This window comes from Amphibalanus amphitrite, unplaced genomic scaffold (assembly GCF_019059575.1).
Source record: "Amphibalanus amphitrite isolate SeventyFive unplaced genomic scaffold, NRLGWU_Aamphi_draft 000398F_arrow, whole genome shotgun sequence".
NCBI classification, from domain to species: Eukaryota; Metazoa; Arthropoda; class Thecostraca; order Balanomorpha; family Balanidae; genus Amphibalanus; species Amphibalanus amphitrite.
This window is the reverse complement of record NW_024881892.1, coordinates 415,563-437,571: the sequence shown is the minus strand read 5'-3', so window position 1 is coordinate 437,571 and position 22,009 is coordinate 415,563. Positions and strand designations below refer to the sequence as shown.

The window sequence follows — 22,009 nt, the reverse complement described above, 5'->3', positions numbered from 1 at the left end:
CCTCCCTTATTTGAGATCAAGTGTGCCGATAAGAGGTTCTGAAATGAGGCGCACAAAAAAGGATGTCTATATAGTTTGCGTTTGCAATATTTCACCTGCCATTTTTATCCCTAAAATCATAAATAGTATACATCTTCTCAAACACGAAATTTGCGATATTTTTACTTCATCTTTCGAAAGACAGACCCAAAACCAATGATATGCCATGAGGTGCAATATTCGGAACCGTGGATCTATGCGTGGCCATTGAAGAGTTTGAAAGAATACTTCACAAAAAGACAGCTAATGTATATCTACAGAGTATCTGACGCTATCTCCTAAACTTTATATCACCAGGATTATGCTTGATCTTTGTATCTTATTTGTCCTTTGTGATTCCTCCGACCATTCTCATGAGTTTAAGTGGGCCGATCCTGGCTGTAGTGCAATGCCAGGCCAACCCGCGGCAGGGCTGGAGCAAGCTCCAAAAACCCCGCCAAAGTCCAAAAATCAGTTTAATATTCTGGTCCCCATGTAGGGGACGTATCAGATATTAAGCTGATAAGAACAGAGGTGTGTATATAAGTGCATGTTGGTGGCATGGGTTTGAGAAAGGTAAGCCAACCAAGAGCAAATATATCCCGACCTAGTGGTTTCAGACCGGTGTGCAAATATCCGGGGCCATGACCCGCCCCCCGCCCCCAAAGGGCGGCGGCCCTGGAGGTGACCAGGCTCCGTACAGATACTACACTTTGATCTTAGCCAAAAGGCCGAGAAGCGATACTTAAGCACTGCATTTTCAGATACTTATGCACTCAAAATGTATCTTTAATGTCTAGTATTCATTCAAGGTCAAATTCGTCATACAGCGTGTACTGAACAGCGTCACTAAGACCATTTATTTAACCCATAACGCTCGAATCTACTTGGGTTCCCCCACAGCTCCACGCGTATCTCTTCCAAATCGTTCTTAGGTATCTCAAAATATCTGCGATATTGTGTCGCATATCCAAAGCTATTCTGTCGGTTTGTGGAAGCAGACGTCAACGTCCACCGATGATTCGCCTTTATCGTACTATGTAGGAGGGACGACGGTACCCGATCCCGTGGCCTCTAAGTGTAGTGACCTTTGGCCTGACCTGGGTGTGATGCATAGCCCTTGAATGCCTACGTTCCCAGCTCTCTCGTCAAGTAACGGAATTTTTCCTTTGTGTCACCATTTCGTTGCTACCCACGTCTGAAGTTGAGTTACGTCCCTGTCAGGAGCTCCACCGTAAGGTCGTCTGCAGGAACCTCGTCTACCGTTCACCAGATGGTAGCACTATCACCAGCCTGCGGTTGTTGAACCCTGTTGGACCCTCCCCGTACCCGGACCCGTCCCCACACCGTGTGTCGTCACACTCTGTGGGAGGAGCCTGTTACCGCTCAGTCGGCGGACGGCGGCAGCCGGCTTCACACTCGCTGATCCGGCGGCGGTGGAGGCAAAAGGCTATAAGCCTGCTTTTGAAGCTGGCTGCTGTCGTACTCTTATATAAGGCAATGACCGTACCTTGTAACTTATGTTCTGATTTTCGACGAATTAAAAACGTCCAAGCGTGAAATTAAGCAAAGGAGTAAGCAATGGAAGTGCTTATTTCATTAATGTATTGCACCGCTTACAGACCACCAATAATTGGTCATTTGCCACATTTCAATTGTGGCTTATATTAAGTAGGGGAGAGCGGGGCTATGCGTTACACTTTTTGGTCTTCTGCACTTAGTGGCCAAGCTATTCAATGAAATTGCACCAAATTTGGTCACATGCTAGCTGAATCAATTTGGAAAGCACATGCAAACTTTCACTTCTTTACGACTATTCACTTTTATTCGAAATTCAGGAAACCAAAGCAAGATTTTTGGGGTAAGTTGAAAAATTGTGGGGCAACTTGATACACGATATGGGGTAACATGTTACACTTCTTTTTTCGTAGTTTCTTCATCATTATAACGGTCATTGGCCGTCCTATCGGAACCGATCGTAAGCCTCCCTAATGGACAATACTAAACATGCTTTCCATTCTCATTGAAAGGCAAGAACAATAAAGCATAAACCATTACTGTACCCCACACGCATGAAAAGGCTCATCAAACCTATCTATAGATGGCCTTGCATCAAACATGGCTCAATCTCTGATTTGCCTTTACTGCGACGCCAAGGGCACCATGCATTGCCATACTGACCGGAGTTTGATTTTCTGCACGAAATTTACGCCCAGGTGAAATGGAGCACGCTATAAGCAGTCTTGGGTAGCCATTTTTAAACATGCCCCGGCCCTGCGGCGGCCGACTTTCACAATACTGAACTCAAATGTTTGTTTACATGAAGAGGCTAGTGCGTTTTACTTGGTGATCTTACATAAGAAATCCTCGCTTAATTTTGTGAACATACATTCAACATTCTTACACAAATAACCTTGACAAAAAACGACCCAAAGTGTTGGCCAGCAAAAAATACTTTTGCTGTCACAACTTACCCCAGAGCGCCTACAGGGCGACATGGCGTTCCACCAGGTCTGAGCCTGCAGTGACATGTAAAATGTGCGTAACCTTTCTGCTAGCGTAAATACTGGCGCCATACCAAGAGTATTCTTAAAGATATTTCCTTTGTAACAACTTACCCCTGTAACAACTAGCCCCACTCTCCCCTACAAATAGCATCGCTGCAGCACGCGTATGATTTGCTAATGTTATAAACAATCTAACAGGAAAGTTCAGTCCTGATTTATCGCATTGTTATAAACAATTTAACAGGGACACTTCGGTCATCGCTCGATCACAATTCTCATCAAGTCTGCGTTCTCTCTCACAGCTCTCATTTCATCAGCGCGTAGACAGTATCCCCTACATTAATATCGCCTTCGACATCCACTCCCAGAGCGTTGCCCAGCAGTGGCGAATCCTTGTACATCGCCTTCTCCTCCTTCGTCTTGGCCAAGCGGAACGTGCGGAGCGTGCGCAGCGGCTCCATGAGTTGGCTGCGCTGTCCAGTGCGCGGGTCCACGCAGGTGTTGGGGCACCGCTGGACCGCCTTGATGTGTCGCATCACGGCAGTCCCGATGCGCACAAATGCCCAGTCGTCATCGGCGAAGGGAGCGGCGCCGGCGACAGTCAGGTTCATCCGAAAGTTGTCCAGCGTCACTGGCGTCTCCATGCGCGAGTTGAGTTCGTCTACGGACGCTTCACACACCACGGAGAGTGCCGTCACGTTCTGGAAGGCGGCTACGTCGGACGGCTGCGCGAAGCGCGCGTACGGCCTCGGTATGTCGACAGTGCGACGCGCCGGCACCGAACCGTGCCGGAAATACATCAGCGTGTAAGCCTTGCCGTCGGCGAAGTAGTCACTGAGCCACTTGCTCGCCTGCTCGCCGAGGTCCAGACCGGCGTTGTGCGTGCCGAACTGCTCCCCATGCACCACAGAATTGCCCTCCGTCGGTAGCGGCACGCGCAGCGGCGTCATCGTCGGCGCCGACAGGGTGACGGAATCGTCGTCTAGGTCGGCTTTGATCAGGACGATCGTGCGGCGGGACATGGCGCAGAGGATGGTGTCGTTGCAGACCACCGCCAGACAGCGGTCGAGCTTTGGGCCGGAGCGCAGCCCGAAGGCGGTCACCTGGGCGTGCTGGCACCGGAGGCCCGCCCCGGACTTGAGCGGGTACAGCCTGATGGCCGACAGTGTGCCGACGGGCACCCAGTGGCGGCGCCTGCTGTACCGCCAGGCCAGCAGGCCCGACACCGCCAGCACGGCGGCGGCGGCGAGCAGCAGCGGTGGCGGAGCGCTGGGCACCGACATCCCGGCGCGGCCGAGTGCGCGAGGCGACTGCCGATACCATGAGAGGAGCGTCACTCGGCGGCAGAGGCGGCGTCAGGCAGCAACAGCGGGAGTGTCTTGGGCGATCGATGACGCAGGGACGGTGCCAGTAGCGTCCGCAGGGCTCAGCAATATCGCCGTAGTTACCGCAAGGGTGCTAGCTCTAAGGCCATTCTAGGGGTGTCAGGTCAGTTGCCCCGAGATAGTGACAGGTCGACTGCTGACGAGCTGGGCACGCCTCTGTCGGACTGACGGTCGCGGTCGCCGACGAAGAAAAACGTTCGCCGGTGCTACTTAACGGACTGCTTGTTTATCAGACAGCATAAGTACCACGACCGCTGATATAGTCGGTATCTAAGGCCGCCTGATATGGCGACGAAGGCTGCAAAGTTAGGTTGTTCTGGGACAATAAACAAAAGGCCTTCATAATTTATCAGGGGCATTGGGCAAACACGTCTATACCAGTGGGAGCGTAGCCTGTTCTACATCAGTTGTATTGTATGCATAGGAATGTCATACTAACGACATGTTCACTATGCAGGATTAATTTAACAAACATCACTTAACGAAAAGCACTTAAAATGGGTGTACAAAATAAATCAACACTTAAGGCATCCTATCACGAAAGTGATATTATTGCGACAAAAAATAAAAGTATCACAGTTCACACACAAAACGATAGGAGTGACTGCTCGTATCACACTCAATACTGAAAAGTTACAGCAACACGATTCCATTGCCAAGTTCTTGAAAAATACATAGTTTCGCGTTTAAACAACAATCCACTGGCAGGGTGAACACGTTATATGAGCAGGCAATGTACAAGGAAAGGCTGCAACAGCTGGTCCGTCTTTAAAGTTGATAACAATAATAGAAAACCATTGCGCTGTCTCGGTGGTGCATACATTGAGGCCTTCACTTCCGTGAGGTCGCCTTTACCACCTCTAAAGACCTGTGACACAGCGGACTTAATCCAGTGAGTCCACTGACAAAAAACAACAAAAAGACGTCCGGTAAATACAAAACGAAACATATATTTCTTCTTTCAAGCTCCGTCCTATAGCATACAAGAATGGCAAGAAAAAGTAAATGCAGATTCAAGAATGGGTAACACAGCGATGGCCGCAGTAACCAAGAAACGCGTTGCCGACAATGCTTCATTTCTGTTACAATACATTTGAAGTGTGCCTACTACGCCAACTGACCTCCACCCGAAGCCTACCTTCTGCAAGAACTAGTAGTACTCAAGATTCTTGACGGTCATCCCTCACTCCTCGCTGACACACTCTGTTGCTGCTGGTTTTAGTTCCGAGATGTCTCGAGATTTACGCTTGTAAGTCAGTTTCACATGACCCCAGTGGTAAAACACCCAGTTCCCAAGTCCTCACTGGCCTCGCGTGAAGGTTGTGGCGACGACCCGATTGGCTGGTGATGGTTCACCTAGTCGAAATGTATATGCAGCAATCTAACGGATGTGCGATGAGCACAGCGCCCTTCTGCTGTAGTCACCAAGTACTAGTCGTTGGTGTTCAAGGAGCTCACCTAGACTGTGACCAAGAACTGTAGTGACTGCTCCTTATCTGCGCACCGCCCAGACCGTGAGCTCATCATCTGCGTCGTGGACGTAACCTGTCGCTGATCATCTTGAGATGCCAACATTTCGAACGCCTCTGCAGGCTGATCATCCAGAGATGCCAACATGTCGAACGCCTCTGCAGGCGCAGATCGCGTTGCGCGACTTTTGTAAAAGTTTCGCTTTAGAGTTGGTTGCATGAATATTCATTCCCCATCGACGGTTCATTGATCTTGAAGTACCATCAAGACAAAACCACACATTTCCATGATGGAGAAAAATTGCATTCACCCGACTTCTTCCCTGTAAAACAGCTCATGGCCTAACAAGTGGCACACATGAGGTCGAATCAATGACCAACCCTCATACCTCGTCTCGTGAGTCAAACTTCTCGAGTGAAAAGGTACCGACTTCTTGTAATTTGCAACTGAGCCCTAAACATGTCGCCTAAGAACACAAGGTATCCGTCGAACAGCTTCCAGAGCTTGGGTGTCAAGGATACCTTGGCAAGGCGAAAAGGGTAAGAGGAGCAATCACAGCATGCATGTCGGAGGGTTGCAATCATCGCAAGGCGCTGTTTCTGCTCTGCAGCTACCGGCGAAGGACTGAGCCCGGATTGGGATATTCAAGCTCTTCACCGTCCGAGGAACGCATGTGGAGTCGGCCCCCTAGTCACAACTGCAGCAGCACGTGCGACACCGGCTGCCGCCGTCCGCCGACTGAGTGGTAACAGGCTCCTCCCACAGTGTGTGACGACACACGGTGTGGGGACGGGTACACGGAGGGTCACACGCCGCAGGCTGGTGATGGTGCTACCATCTGGTGAGCAGTAGACGAGGTTTCTGCAGACAACCTTACGGTGGAGGCCCTAACAGGGACATCGCTCGACTTCAGACGTGGGTAGCGACGAAGTAGTAACACAAATGGAACATTCAGTTACATGACGACATAGATGGAAACATAGGCATTTAAGAACTATGTATCACACCAAGGTCAGGTCAAAGGTCACTACACTAGAGACCATGGGATCGGGCGCCGTCGTCCCTCCTACATAGGACGATAAAGGCGAATCATCGGTGGACGTTGACGTCCGCTTCCACAAACCGACAGAATAACTTCGGGAATGCGACACAATATCGCAGATATTTTGAGATACCTCAAAGCAATTTGAAAGAGATACGCGTGGAGCTGTGGGGGAACCCAAATAGATTCGAGCGTTATGGGTTAAATGAATGGTCTTAGTGACGTTGTTAAGTACACGCTGTATGACGAATTTGACCTTGAATGAATACTAGACATTAAAGATACATTTTGAGTGCATAAGTATCTGAAAATGCAGTGCTTAAGTATCGCTTCTCGGCCTTTTGGCTAAGATCAAAGTGTAGTATCTGTTCTTATCAGCTTAATATCTGATACGTCCCCTACATGGGGACCAGAATATTAAACTGATTTTTGGACTTTGGCGGGGTTTTTGGAGCTTGCTCCAGCCCTGCCGCGGGTTGGCCTGGCATTGCACTACAGCCAGGATCGGCCCACTTAAGCTCATGAGAATGATCGGAGGAATCACAAAGGACAAAATAAGATACAAAGATCAAGCATAATTCTGGTGATATAAAGCTTAAGAGACAGCGCCAGATACTCCGTATACATTAATTGTGTTGTTGTGAAGTCGGGCGTTCGGCAAACAATAACCTGGACCTGGGCCAGCAAACAGGTGTCCGGCCGGGTCAGAGGTGGATGCCCGACCCCATTACCGCGGATGATGCCTGGCTCGGCGCAGCCACACGTCGGAGGGCCAGCAGGCATAATACACTACTCACAGGCAGTTTCTCGGCATCAAAGACCAATTCATGACGAATGTATGATGTAAACCCCATGCTACTGATCTTGTTCTACGGCAACCAGGTCCAGTTCATGTCTCAGGGTCTTGTACTTCAACCAACAAAGGTGGTTGCCACCGACCATGCGCAACACGCAGCGGCAATGTTCACAACTTTGAGAATTGATTATCCATGTGCTCATCCATATCCATGTGCTTTATCCATGGTCATGGATAGCATTATCCACTTCGAGTCTAGCTAGCAGCATCATTTCGAGTTAACTCTGCTATTAAGTAATTAAATTATGCAACCGAGCACGATAATGCTCAAATCAATCGAAATGCGATATGGTTGCACCGTGGGAAAACGTCCAAGCTCTTCAGGGAGAAAGTTGGTTGACAACAGGACAGCACCAAGCTTCCTAGGTAAAGTCAGGTAGTCAAAATGTAGACAATTTTTATTACAAAGGCATCGCAACTAGCCTTAGTCATTGGCATCCTTCTCATGCTTCCTTTTCCGGGCTGGTGGTCACCACCACCAAACAACTGGTGATCAGTGCAAGTCCTCTTAGGACTAGTTGCACCCTCTCCGGGGTGATGGCTTGATGATGATTTGGTGTGAAAGGACAAACCATCAACGAGGCTATAACCCGGTGACGGTTTGAGCGGCAGGGCGAATTGTCCGATCGGCATACTACCGTCCCACTAACTGGCTTACTCACTGAATCGAACCGTCAGTGGTTCACAGTGTCCAATGCCTGCACCTTATGCTATCTTCTCATAGCTCTGTACTGACCATTTCAGCCCAAAACGTTTTATAAGCGGGGTCTAAGAGAACAACGAAACAAAAAAAGCATGAAAGCTCCGTCCTCTCTATCAACAGGATTCAGGATTAGGCAATCTGTCTCCTTGTTGACCCTTTCGGGCTGGCGTTCACCCCAACTCGACTTGGTGATTTGGTTGCCTCAACTTGGTGGAGTGCAGACTGAAAAGAGCAGCACTCGAGATTCAGCATCACCAAAGATGTTGATCTCTCACGATTCGCCACTTCAAACATGTTCAGCTCAATATTAAAAAGACGAAACATTTCTCCCACAACGTCTTTGGCATCCCTGTTGTACGGAATCGACACTTCTTGATTGAAAAAGTCGCAAGTGCTACATCAGGAAATCAATCAGTGTGGGCATGGCTCACGAGTGCGGTCTCACAAGCTCAGTCCTGAACCGTTTACTTTTCCCCATCTACGTGAACAGCCTACCCGAAACCGAGCCTTGCCGAGCCTGGTATTCGAAACTGGCGACGGACTTCGATGTGCTTGCTAACATCGACATGAAGTTGACAGCGTGCCACCGAGCAGCCACAAGGGCTACCGAATATTGCAACCTGATCTGGGGACCATCTGGAGACCGACCAACGTCTAGCGTACACGTTCAGACAAGAGCCACCCGCATAGTGTTTGGTCACGGGCCACGTGATAATATTAGCCTCAAGTTACTCCAGCTGCCGTCTCAGCGACTCAGTGGCTTCTACTACGCTTCTACCTTCCACTCCAAGCCAGCTTTTAACCAGCTGGATGACTGGCGCACCAGAGGACATCGCTTTAGAGTCAGAAACCCTAGACCTCCTGCCGAACAAGACGCTCATCGCTTGCTGTTGCACTGTACTGAATATCTGTCGGCAAGCGTACTTGGCTTTCCTCTTTCAACACGTCCAACGCTCGACAAGATGTCTCTTGGTTCACCTCATATTTTCTATTTCTGTTTAGGACTCAGTAAGTAGTCAACAGGCAATGAGACCGATCAGATCCTGAGCACACCAGCTTTTCCCTACGAAACGTTCGGTAAGCTTGAAGAAAACTGAAACCAAGCTGCAGGACATTGACTCTTCTCGGAGAAAATGGTGAGACCCTACCCCAAATGACTGTTCCCGACAACTCCATTGAGAGAGCAAGCTCGGATCGAAGCCCTCTGCCCTACCGCCTCCACCACCACTGGACAAGAGCGCGCGACATCGGCTGCCGCCGTCCGTCGACTGAGCGGTAACAGGCTCCTCCCACAGAGTGTGACGACACACGGTGTGGGGATGGGTAGGGGGAGGGTCACACCGCCGCAGGCAGGTGACGGTGCTACCATCTGGTGAGCAGTAGACGAGGTTTCTGCAGACCACCTTACGGTGGAGGCCCTAACAGGGACGTAGCTTGACTTCAGACGTGGGTAGCGACGAAGTAGTAACACAAACGGAACATTCAGTTACATAACGACATAGATGGGAACATAGGCATTTAAGAACTATGTATCACACCCAGGTCAGGTCAAAGGTCACTACACTAGAGACCACGGAATCCAACGCCGCCGTCTCTCCTACATGGGTCGACAGAGGCGAATCGCCGGTGGGCGCTGGCGTCGGCTTCCACAAACCGACTGAGTACCTTTGGATATGCGACACAATATCGCAGATATTTTGAGATACCTAAGAACGATTTGGAAGAGATACGCGTGGAGCTGTGGGGGAACCCAAGTAGATTCGAGCGTTATGGGTTAAATAAATGGTCTTAGTGACGCTGTTCAGTACACGCTGTATGACGAATTTGACCTTGAATGAATACTAGACATTACAGATACATTTTGAGTGCATAAGTATCTGAAAATGCAGTGCTTAAGTATCGCTTCTCGGCCTTTTGGCTAAGATCAAAGTGTAGTATCTGTTCTTATCAGCTTAATATCTGATACGTCCCCTACATGGGGACCAGAATATTAAACTGATTTTTGGACTTTGGCGGGGTTTTTGGAGCTTGCTCCAGCCCTGCCGCGGGTTGGCCTGGCATTGCACTACAGCCAGGATCGGCCCACTTAAGCTCATGAGAATGATCGGAGGAATCAAATAGGAAAAAATAAGATACAAAGATCAAGCATAATCCTGGTGATATAAAGTTTAAGAGACAGCGTCAGATACTCCGTGAACATTCACTGCCTTGCTGTCACGCTCCTTTGTAGGTCGATGTTGAGACTGTAATCATGAATGATAAGCCTTGCAGGACGAAGAAGTTAACTGAATGGACCGTCTCTGTCTTTCAAAGCTATTAGGTGTTTGCATTGTCACACTTTGTATCGGGCAGGGTGATAATTGAAACAAGTCTTTCAAAGGTTACGTTGTCAGCTTAGTAACCTGTTCCTACCATTGACTCCAAAATATATAAGCATCTAATATGGAAAACGAGTTCCATATATCATACCAGTATTTGTCACAGTGGCAATTCTGCCACACATGTTCCAGAAGTAAGCCTGAAAAAGAAGGAAGGCATCAATCTGATTCGGTATGAAGTTCCGGGAGTAAAACATATTTGAGAAAAACGTAGCACAAAATAACAACTTGATTGTTAATCGCTGGTTCATTTTCTTTGCGACTTTAATTGATCTTATTTGGGATCGGGCAGGAGTAACAAGAGGAAACAGATCTCCCAAAACTCGAGTATTTCGGCATTTATTCAAGTTATGCAAAAGATATTACAATGAAATGGTTTTCGTATACCAATATAACGCCTTTTGGGGCGACTAACGGAGCGAGCGATAGGGTGAGCCTTGCACGTGTGAACTTTCAAGGGGGTACCTCCAGCTGACTTGTGCACGACACCGTACTAGCCGGTCTCTAGCGATGTGCCAAATTTGAGCACAATCGGCCCAGCCGTTCTCGAGATCTGGAAGCGGCACCATGCACGTGCGCACGTGCAAAATGGGTCCCAACTGACTTTTGCACGGCACCCTACTAACCGGTCCCTAACCATGTACCAAATTTGAGCGTCATCGGTCCAGCCGTTCTCGAGATCTGGAATCGACTCCTGCACGTGCGCACGTGCAGCAGCACCCCAACTCTGGCACATGGATATGCAGTGCCTAGTGGGTGCCTACCTACATGCCAACTTTCAGCGCAATCGGCCAAGTAGTTACCGAGATATTGCAACAATTACAAAAGTGACACCTCTTCGTTTTGCACGTGGCACGTGCATAATGGGTCACCCACAATCCACATGCATCGGGAATAGTCCAATACTTGGTAGAAGGAATGAAGCTACCCTACAAAAATTACCGCGTGTAAATCGGTCAAGTGGTTGCTGAGATATAAGCGTCGAAGAATCGTGACCACGGCCGGCCGGCCGCTCATACTCAGAAATTTCCGTTAATCTAAGGAAAGACTACGCTCGCTTCGCTCGCTCCGTAATAACATGCTTAGATACTATACCTTCGAGCCGCGGCTATTGTAAGGCAGGTTCAAAGAAATATGTCTGGAAAAGAAGAACAAAAATCAATATGATTCGTTAACAAATGGCAACATATCTGCGACAATGATTGGTCTTACACCGACCGATGCACTTCAGCGACAGAGAACATCAATAAATAAATTAATAGATAAATAAATAAATCAATAAATATATAAACACATAAATAAATAAATGCATAAAATAATTTATCAAATAAATAAATAAATGAATAAATAATTAAATAAATAACTAAAGACAGAAATAAATATAGAAATTAATCAAGCCGGGGCCACATATTGACAGGTCAACCATGTTAAAGAGGGTCATTTGGAACGTCCAGGCACCCGTTCGGAAGAGCAGCTCCCATCGGGTGGCCGCTCAGCTTAGCTATTCAAACAACCGGAACGGTTGTTTGGATAGAGTGACCGATAGACCAACTCAACGCAGCACTCTCCAAACTATTGTAGTAAACGCAGATGCACTGATAGGTACACTGATCACACTTTAACATTGCCTTCTGGATACTGTCTTGCCTACCTAAGATTTTTTTTTCTGAGCCGCCACCCATTATCAGGTGTCATTAGATTATAGTCATCATTAGATTTGTCATTATTAAAGATGGACAGCAAAAAGATTCCTGCCTATATTGCGGGCATGATGGAGACTTGGTGGTGGTGCACCACCTAACATTAACCCGCGCCCTGGTGGGGGTTCTCCCGTCTCAGCCAACTTCGCCATGGTGTGCGTGTGTGGGGAGGAGGGGGGGCACAAACGCTTATCTAAAAAAAAACTACCAAAGCTAGGAAGCAGCAGATAGTGCAAAAGATAGCTCTCTATAAGTGCGTCCGGATTATGAAGATCATTTTTCGCCTGAGCTCACTGCAGGTCATCAAAAGAAAAATTTTCCCCCAAAAAATGATTTTACATTTTTTTACAGAGCAAAACACGTTAATCAGATAAAATCCGAAAAGCCGAAAATTAGCTGAAGCGTCACAGAAAAGGGCATTTGATACCACTTTCAGAACTGTTCCATCTCATATCCTCAGGATTGACATTAGGTCAACGGTTAGACCCACAGAAGACGTTAACCAACAAAAAAGATGGAGTTTGATAATATTTTCTGCATTAACTTTGGACTCGATCAATGTATTGCACCTACTTTACCAGTAAAACGCCTTTTGGGGCGACCGACAGAGCGAGCGAGAGGGTGGGCCTTGCACATGCGACATTGCGAGGGGTAGGTACCTCCAACTAACTTGTGCACTGCACCCTACTAACCGGTCCCTAGCGATGTTCCAAATTTGAGCGCAATCGGCCTAGCCCTTCTCGAGATCTGGAAGCGGTACCCTCCACGTGCGCACGTGCAAAATGGGTCCCTACCGATTTTTGCACGGCACCCTACTAACCGGTCCCCAACCATGTACCAAATTTCAGCGCAATCGATTCAGCCGTTCTCGAGATCTGGAATCAACCCCCACACGTTCGCACGTGCAGCACCACCCCAGCTGTAGCGCATGGATGTGCATTGCATAGTGAGTGCCTACCTATCAGACATGTATGGATCCGAGAAAATGGATCTGGGATCTGATCCCGCGGATCCTGATCTCGGATCAGACGGGATCACAGATCCAATTCTCTAATTTATCGAGAGATCCGTAGGGATCATAGATCAGAGTCTAATTTTTTGTTTGAGACCCAGTGAGATCATAGATTCTTATCTATTTTTGGTCAACACAAATCCACCCCACCCCCACCCCACCCCCCAAAAATATTGATGCAACTCACAAGCGTTCTGTTTTAGTTATTTTACGTGATAGCACGTCATAATGCATAGTTTTGTGGCACTTATTGACATAGAAACACTTAGAAACCTGGTTTCAAATGCTGTGCATGGTGGGATCCACTAAGATCATAGATCCATGTTTTTGGTTTATCGTCAGATCCAATGAGATCATAGATCCAGGTTAAATTTGTCATGCCGGATCCGGTGGGATCATAGACCCTAGCCTCAAATTTGCTTTAAGATCCACTGAGATCATAGATCCATCACTCGGATCAATGCACATGTCTGAGTACATATATGCCAACTTTCGGCGCAATCGGCACAATAGTAACCGGGAGATTGCAATTGTTACGAAACTGACACCTCTTCGTTTTGCACGTGGCAGGTGCATAAGAGGTCATCCATATGCATCGGGAATAGTCCAATACTTGGTAGAACGAATGAAGCTACCCTACAAAAATAACCGCATGGATATCGGTCAAGTGGTTGCTGAGATATAAACCTCGCAAAGGCGTCCGCGAGGCCGGCCGGCCGGCCGTTCATACTTAGAAATTTCCTTTCTACGAAAGACTTGGCTCGCTTCGCTCGCTCCGTAACTACCGTCACATTTGTTGTTAACCCGCGCCCCACTGGGGGGGGGGGCTATTTATAGCCCCCCCTCCCGTTTTTCTGCAATAACTTCCAAACCGCTTGACGTATCGACGCCAAACTTTCAATACCTTAGGCTGCATCAATTTGACACCTTGTGTCAAAATTTGAACTTCGTACCTACTATAGGTCGGCCGGAAATGACGTCAGAGTGACGTCATGTTCGGCCGATTTCGACGCAAAACATTGAACCACGGCAATCGCTCCCAAGAGCTCAGTTTTTAAGCTAGATCCAATTTCTTTGCATGAGAGGACTCAGAATAGACTGCGCTATCAAACTGCTATCTCGGATTTTCGAAATTTTAAAAATTTTGAAAAATTCTATATAATAATATCCAAAATTTATATTGTTACATTTTTTTCAAAAAGTTTTTGACTTTTCGAAAAAACCGGAATATATGTGATAGAACGCATTATTATGACTATCTCTAGCAAGTTTTAGCTAAATATCTTCAAAAAATGGCCATGTTTTACGCATTATTGCAAAAAAATTCAAAATTATTAATTTTTCAAATCAATTTTTCAGTACGTATTTGACATCGTACGCCAATATAAATAGCACCATCGTGTTCCTGAGCTCAAACTGCATCCAATAGACACCTTTTTTGTTGAAAAATTTTAACTTCAAAATTTGACCTTTTTTGACCTGAAAATGACCTAACATAAGCTAAATTCGACTCAAAATGACCTCGAATAACACAGACGACATCAAATTCGAAATCTCTGACCTAAATGGACCATAAAACATGTGTCACGTGACCGACGCATGATATAATATTTTCGTGACCTGTGATGACCTGACCTTGACCTGAAAATCAAAGTTCAAGTTTGGTATCCTCAGGGTAACTAGAGCATCTGTTCCCGAGTGTGTGATCCAAAAATGAGCCTGATCTGACATGTAAGACGGCGGCCAGAGCCCAAAACGTGATCAAGCCAAAATGCTAATAATTTTTACTTTGACCTGACCTGTGACGTCATCGGTGACCTCGAAGTCAATGAAATTAGGTTTCGCTCGACAGTTTTTTCCGGGGCTATCAGACGCCGTTTGAATTTTGACGATCGGCCCAGTAGTTTCGGAGTTAGGAGGGGGGGCTATGAATAGCCCCCCCCCCCCAGTAGGGCGTGTTATACGCAGACCCCAGTGGGGCGCGGGTTAATAAGCATCGTACAAAGTATTAAAGGTAGTGTGCCACCTTTGAAAGATTTCCCATTTTATTTTTCCTAGGATAAGAAGCTTCTGTTTTTACCTAATATCGCAAAAAAAAATCAAAAATGGGCCTGGAATAGTGCCTTTTTCGCCTAAAAGTTTTTCGGTTTTTAGATATGTATAACAACTGTAGTGGGCTCACCTGCAAACAGGCGTCGGGCAACAATCGCGAATGCGGCACACTTGTGACAATAAGCAAAGGTCATTATAGTGTTACGACCATACGACGTACGGGAATGAGTTATCAGCTGTCTAATCGTAGACAACACAATGTCGAGCCTTAAACTGTAAGCCCGTATTGGTATTGTTTCTTTTATTTGGCTGTCGAACATTATTTATGGTTTGAAATATGATTTTATGTAAAATAATTGATATGAAAAAGCCGTCTTATAAGTTATGACCCCATTTCACCACACGCAAGTGGCAGAAATGACAATGATCAGCTGACGCATTTTTCTTGGCCGAAGTCAGAGCGCGCGGCCCGACGCACCACGCGTATTTGGAAATTCCGACCTCGACGAGCATCAGAAGCCACCTAACAGGCGTGTTCGAAACCGCAGGAGATGATGATGAACGGGTTTATCGAAACTTGATTGGATTAGCATATCGGTAATAGCGATTTCAGTGTGTGCATTTATTGTTCATAGTGGTGTGAAATGTGGTTGGGGTACGACCGACAACCCGTCGGGGCGAATTTCGCACTGGGGTACTCAAAATTTGAAGAATTTAATACGTTTCCATGAGTTTTGAAGGTATGGATAAGTTCTAAAAATCCGGTTCTCCTTATCTGGGCCATGAACTCCATACGGTCCAAGAAAGCTGGCACACTACCTTTAAAACGCGCACCGACGGGGGGGGCGGATATCCGTCCCCCCCCCCCCCCCGAGATTTTTCGCGAATAGCGGGAAAACCGCGGCGTGTAGCGCCGCGAAATTTGGTACGACTATTCTCTCATCAATTTTACACATGGTGTGCAAGTTTGAACCTCCTAACTTTTAAGGTCAGGTCACCAGGTCACTTTGAATGACCCAACCTCAAGTCACTTTTTTGCAACTTTGTCACCGTGCCAGAGCTACAGTAGATGTCGGAGGCCTTTGAAAGTCGCAATATGTTATAAGGTTATTAGTAGCTACAATTTGTATATCTCGGAATTTTGATATCAATGACCTAAGGTCAGGTCAATTTCGCGACCTCCCCATTATAAGTCAATGGGGGAAAATCAACTCCCTGTTTTTACCACTAAAACGGGTCGGAATGGCCCCATATACCATACATGACTTCATATACGATCAAACTTCACTACATTGAGGTCTGTTTTGCTGTTGGGCAGCTGTAAGGTCATGTGAGGTCATCAAAGGTCACCAAAGGTTTTTTGCAATAACTCCGTACAGGAACAAGATACAGCCGCGCGGATGGTCTCATTGTGTTCAGCTCGTCAAGACGCATTGATTGATATACATGATGACCTCGAGGTCAACCTTTGATCTTGACCTTTTGAGGCCAACATATATATCATTTGATGCAGATTGACGAGAGGATCACGATGATGCCTTTAGTTTGTTCCTATCATGACTAATTCGAAAGTTATTCGAGAAAAACTCGCCATATCTATAGCACCGCCATTTTGACTTTTTATCCCTGTGACGTCATCTTTGACCTGACCTGAAAATGACCTTGGTAAAAATTGTAGACCTTGTCCGTGCGTATCCGATGCCGTTTACCGCTTGTCACTAGCTTGCTTCGTTCTCGAGATCTCAGGGGGGGCGGTCATCCGCCCCCCCCCCCCCGTCGGTACAAAGTTGGCGCAGACCCCCGTCGGTGCACGTGTTAATAGCAGTCTTCACGACGTTATTTGCCACACATTTGGTTAAAAATTAGTGCAACTTAGTCAAATTGGGTTCATTGTTTGCTTAGGTTGTACTAATTACTTTGTTGCCTAATTTTTCAAAAATCAAGCCTTATTTTCGATTAATTTAATTTGCCTATAATACAATCTTCTCCCTGAATGAATCTGAAAAAAGAAAATACTTTTTACATGTGCACTGAGGCAGAACCCATCATCAAATGTATATCAGATATGTCATTTTCAATTAAAACATTGAAATAGATGCATAAACTGAAAATAAGTCCAATGGATTTTGTGCAGTATTTTGTGAAATTAAGATATGGTGCACAAGTTGTGAGCATTTTCCAGATACCCTCTCCTGAAAATGGCTTGCATGACCTTACAGGCTCAGTTTGGGAATTTGACCTCACATGGAGTGTTCCTGAAAGAAAATGGAAGAAAATGTTGCATATGACTTGACAATTGATGCATCCACAATTTCCACATCCTTTTCTTTCAGATCCTGTCAAGATCCTGACATGAAATCCTTATATCAATGGCGTAAAAAATGGCGTTACGCCCTTTTGCGAGAATACAAACGGTATTTACATCAGTTTTTCTCGCACAACTATTTTTTCCTTTATCGGCACACCCAATTAATATCCAATTTTAGAACACTGCTCTGATGAAGATCACGACCTGGCCAAATAAGGGACATGTTGCAGATCAATCGAACAAAATTGATGAGCTGAACACATTCCAGTTCCACTCCAGCAGATATTCATCAAGGTTATAAAAACTGCTGACCTTTTATGACCTAATATGACCTTTCGAGTGAACGCTGATCGTGAACTGCACTCTTATGGCAGAAGTGTGATTATTCCGCTTGTTTGTTTGTTTTGTTGGGTTTGGGTCCTCCGCTCAATGTGACCATCGCAGAACCGGAAGGATGCTAGGAATTAGGGGAGACATGGGTCTAAGCGGGCACCCTAGTGTGTCATCAGGGCTGAGCCCATCCAGTTGGACAGGCCACCCAGCTCCCTGATGATGTATGTACCCAGCTACGGGCGTGCTCCTTGGGGAGCCTCCCGCATGGGATTTATAAAGCAGGGATAAAAGAGTTGAGGCATGAAGAAGGATTTGAATGTCCTGAGGATGGAAGTGACGGAGCGGTATGTGATTCCGAAAATATATCCGTGTTCGCTCAGGGCAGTGGACAATTATGATGTACAATCATAAGCAATCCACATTCTCAAATTACGTGGTAATTACGTAAGAATCTTGGTACCTAATTACTGACACTCTTATATATAAATATACTGACACTCTTATAGTTCGTTTTTTTCAAAATGACTCTGGCACAAAGTATATTTTTTGGATAAGCACGGGTTTTAGCGAGCAAAACGGGCAAAAACTGGACCTGAGAAAATCGAACGTCGACTAATTTTAACATATGATATCTTCCCGATAATTTCCATGCGTGAGTTTTGGAACTAGATATTAAAACAGTGCCAACAGTGGTGAGGTCATTCTATCAAACTTGTATTGCAATGTAACTTATAACTACTAAGGACGGGACCGCTTACTCGATTATATCCTCGGTAACAGTGAAAAACGAAGTTTCACCCAAATTCGTCCACATTTTCTCCCATCGTACGGTCATTGGACCTGCTGCCACCAATGACGTTATCATAGTATGTTCATTTTTTAAGACACAATTTCCAGGTACTTACCGTGCACAATTTCAAATCGATTATTTTTTCGGTAAGAAATTCTTGGCCAGACGCTGAAGCCAAGCTGCTAAAACTCACGTGAGAGCTTCGATAATGAACTCATGGAGCCAGCGTCCTTTTGAAAAAAAAACGAACTATGCCTATTTTTCACCCCACGGTTTTTTCGGTGAAATTTGGTACATACACGTTTGTCCACTTATTGAACCTAAGTAGGTACATCACTTTTAGGTCAATTCATTGCCTTTTTAAAAGTTCGGGTAGTCACTTTAACCCATGTAAAAAACTCGGGTGTCGCCAAATGCCCTCCTCCCCTTTCACTCTCCGCTCCCTCCCCACCACGGCAAAGGTTAAGCTATCATCATTACCTGCCAACATTGCACACTGTCATTGGACAATATCAGCAATCAGCATGCCATTGCATGTCAGCATTTCACGCAATCATTCAGGTTTTACATCAGTTACTTACCAAGTCGGCCAGAAGATGTCACCACTGTCCAGCACGCAAACACAACACTCGCCGCAATGTAATAAAGATGTCGCTGCGGTCGGCATTCCCACCGAGTTGTCACCGTACGCGACACGCGGCGCCGCGATGGGATACCATGTGCAGCTCGGTACTTCGGCTACAGCCAACCCGACTCCAGTGCCGCTGCGGGCGATATCGTTGGTGGGGTGGGGGCTGCCCACCGCCGTGGCTTCTCGTTGAGGCTCATGTCCGATGCCTCATGTGTGATGTGTCCGGCCTAGCCAGGCCAGGGATGCAGTCATAAATTCATGGACACCACTTGGCTCTAACTCCGGTTCTTGTGTCGGGAAAAATGCAACAGCTCCGGTTTTCAGCGAATGTATCCATTCAGCGATATCAAACGCAGTCAGCCAAACATGAAAACAGCGTGTCCGGACGACTGCGGCGCGGCCGGACCAAGCGCTGTCTCAAACCCCTTGTAAACTGACTAGCCGTCCAGCCAATCCCCCCCCCCCCCCCCCACAAACACACAACACCCTCTGCGCCAACAGTGTCCGAGAGCCGAGCGTAGCATCTGGGTGCCATAAAATGGAACAACGGCGCCCTGTATCAGCGCACCCTCATAAACTCACGAGGTGATCGTCGGAAACGAGCGCCCGTTCCAGGGCGGTGTATCACGGCCGCTGCCAGCACGCTGCCAGCACACATGGCAAATTCGGTCTCCATGGAAACCTCAACAAACTCGGCCGCTCCAACATTGAGTGACTTGACCACAACCTATGACGTCAGCTCGCGAAATGCGCTCGCAGCGTGGTAGCAGCGTGCTAGCAGCGGCCGTGAAGCACTGCCCAGGGCCGCTGGTATCAAGGCTGGTATGGTTAGTTTTAATGGCGTCCGTTAGTTTTCGTGCACTAGAGTGGGACATTTGGCCTGGGACCCCCCCCCCCCCCCTGAGAGTCTGAAATTGTCATGTCGTTTTCTTCACGTAAAAGAAAAATAAGCAGCTTTTGGATTTTGTTGGGGAAAGTGTCAGTTAGAACTCACAGCAGCGCATAAGAAAACTTATCTTTTAATAGATTCGCTTCCTATACGCGGCGTCAGATCCTGTCCCCCCCCCCCCTCCACCCACCCCTCTGGGTCCGCCAATGTAGATACGTAACGATCGTGTGCTGCACCAGAGCTGATCATAAATGAAATGCTGCCCTGATGTGCATAAGTGGATCGGTTTCGAAAACAATAATCGAATCCTCTATCTTTCAATACAAGTGAAGGTCTGAATTTAAAGTTTCTTGCAATGGAGGCACGAAAGACGCCGTGGATTTCTTTTACACAAAGATACGTTCATCTTCAACAATCGCTTACATGTAGGCCTGGGTATGTTAACCAATAACCAGTCATATCATTTGTCGCTAAAATCGGAGACACGCAATCCTCGGAGACACAAATGGATCCAAAAAAGCGGTCTCGGGCGCTGCGGGGGGGGGCATGCCCGGATTTTTCCAAACTAAAAAAAATAAACTTCGATTTTGATTCCTGATCCAGTGCTGTGCTGTTTGTATGTTTGTTAATTGGGGCTTTAGGGCGCGCCGACTACTTAGGTCATTTTGCGCCCATGTGCTGTGCTGTATTAACTCTCGCACTTACATCGCACTTATGTATAGGGGAGGGGTCTAACTGACCCCCCCCTCGGTTTTTCGCAAATAACTCACGCAAAAAGCGGTCGATCGCGACCAAGCATTCAGTGCTCCCGAGTTGATCAATTTTACAAATTACACCTACCCTAAAATTTCATGACCCTGACCCAAATGACCTTTGACCTGTGACCTATTTCCCGAGACCATGTTTGGACGGAATCGCGACTTGGCTGTCGTGTCACATTATCGGCGTGTTTCCAGTCTTTTAGTGGTTGTAAAAAATATGTGAAATGATGTTGGTCATATTGCGTTACGGTGTGTGTCAAGATCATTGGCCTTAGATGACCTTGGTTTACTTTTTCGAGTTGAAAGTTTATCTAAGGTAGTTTTGGGACCCGATTTCGAATTTACCGCCTATCTGAACATTTACGAAGTACTTTTAGTGCCTTCGTAACATGTAACGAAGCTGTCAGTGGTAGTTACGCCTACTATGGATAGCCGGCAGGACCTCTACTGGTTGACCTGACCAGACCTGACCCGACCTACCTAAAAATAAACTAAATGCGTGAAGGAATTATCTGTGATCAAAGCTAGCATGAAATTCATGATCGGCATCCCGAAAGAAAACCTTCACATCATTAATTTACGAAGTTCTAAAATGTCCCGATTTTCCCGACATTTGGGTCATTGACCTGACCTGGAAGGTCAACCAGTAATGATCTAAAACTTAAAAGCCGGATATCATCGGCTCCCTCTCGTCGCGGGCAACACGCTCTTTTATCGTGAAGCTATAGCTCGATCTTGGGCCGGACACGGCAAGGGTTCCCACGCCCACCCCCCCCCCCCCCCCTCCCCCATGCGTTCTCGGCTAGCAAAACACCAATACGGGCGAGGGTTTACCTCCTCATAAAAGTTTAACTTAGTTTTTCTAGAAGAAAAATTTCCAACGATTTCGGCCGGTGCGAGGGGGGAATTGTCCTAATACCTCTTCCCTCCCCGGATACGCTAGAGGAGAAAGGGCATAGCTAGTTTTGCATATTGCAGATAATATCCAGTTACAAAATAATCATCGTACCTATCAGGGGTCACCTATGATACCTATAGATAATTGAAAAGACGAATGGATCGCATTCTCGTTTTTTTTTACAGTAGCCATATATGGTAAGGGAGGTCAATTTTGAAGCTGAAACCCTAGGTTTAAACCCTTGAAGTTCAAACCCTTGTTTTAAACTAGAATCAA

At 46.7% G+C, this 22,009-nt stretch overlaps 1 protein-coding gene, 2 non-coding genes and 2 pseudogenes across 3 annotated transcripts; 2 read left to right on the top strand and 3 right to left on the bottom strand.

Moving 5' to 3' along the window:
• Positions 1–397: 397 nt before the first annotated feature.
• LOC122390524 lies at positions 398–562 on the bottom strand (annotated as a pseudogene).
• Positions 563–697: 135 nt separating this feature from the next.
• Positions 698–761, bottom strand: LOC122390525 (annotated as a pseudogene).
• A 2,069-nt stretch (positions 762–2,830) lies between these two features.
• On the bottom strand, positions 2,831–3,808 carry LOC122390501 (mitochondrial amidoxime-reducing component 1-like). The gene has a single exon (XM_043383512.1). It carries the CDS (start codon positions 3,806–3,808, stop codon positions 2,831–2,833), a length of 978 nt encoding a protein of 325 aa, XP_043239447.1.
• A 2,939-nt stretch (positions 3,809–6,747) lies between these two features.
• Positions 6,748–6,940, top strand: LOC122390523. The gene has a single exon (XR_006258170.1). It is a non-coding gene; the product is annotated as a U2 spliceosomal RNA (small nuclear RNA).
• A 2,939-nt stretch (positions 6,941–9,879) lies between these two features.
• LOC122390522 lies at positions 9,880–10,072 on the top strand. The gene has a single exon (XR_006258169.1). It is a non-coding gene; the product is annotated as a U2 spliceosomal RNA (small nuclear RNA).
• Positions 10,073–22,009: the final 11,937 nt, after the last annotated feature.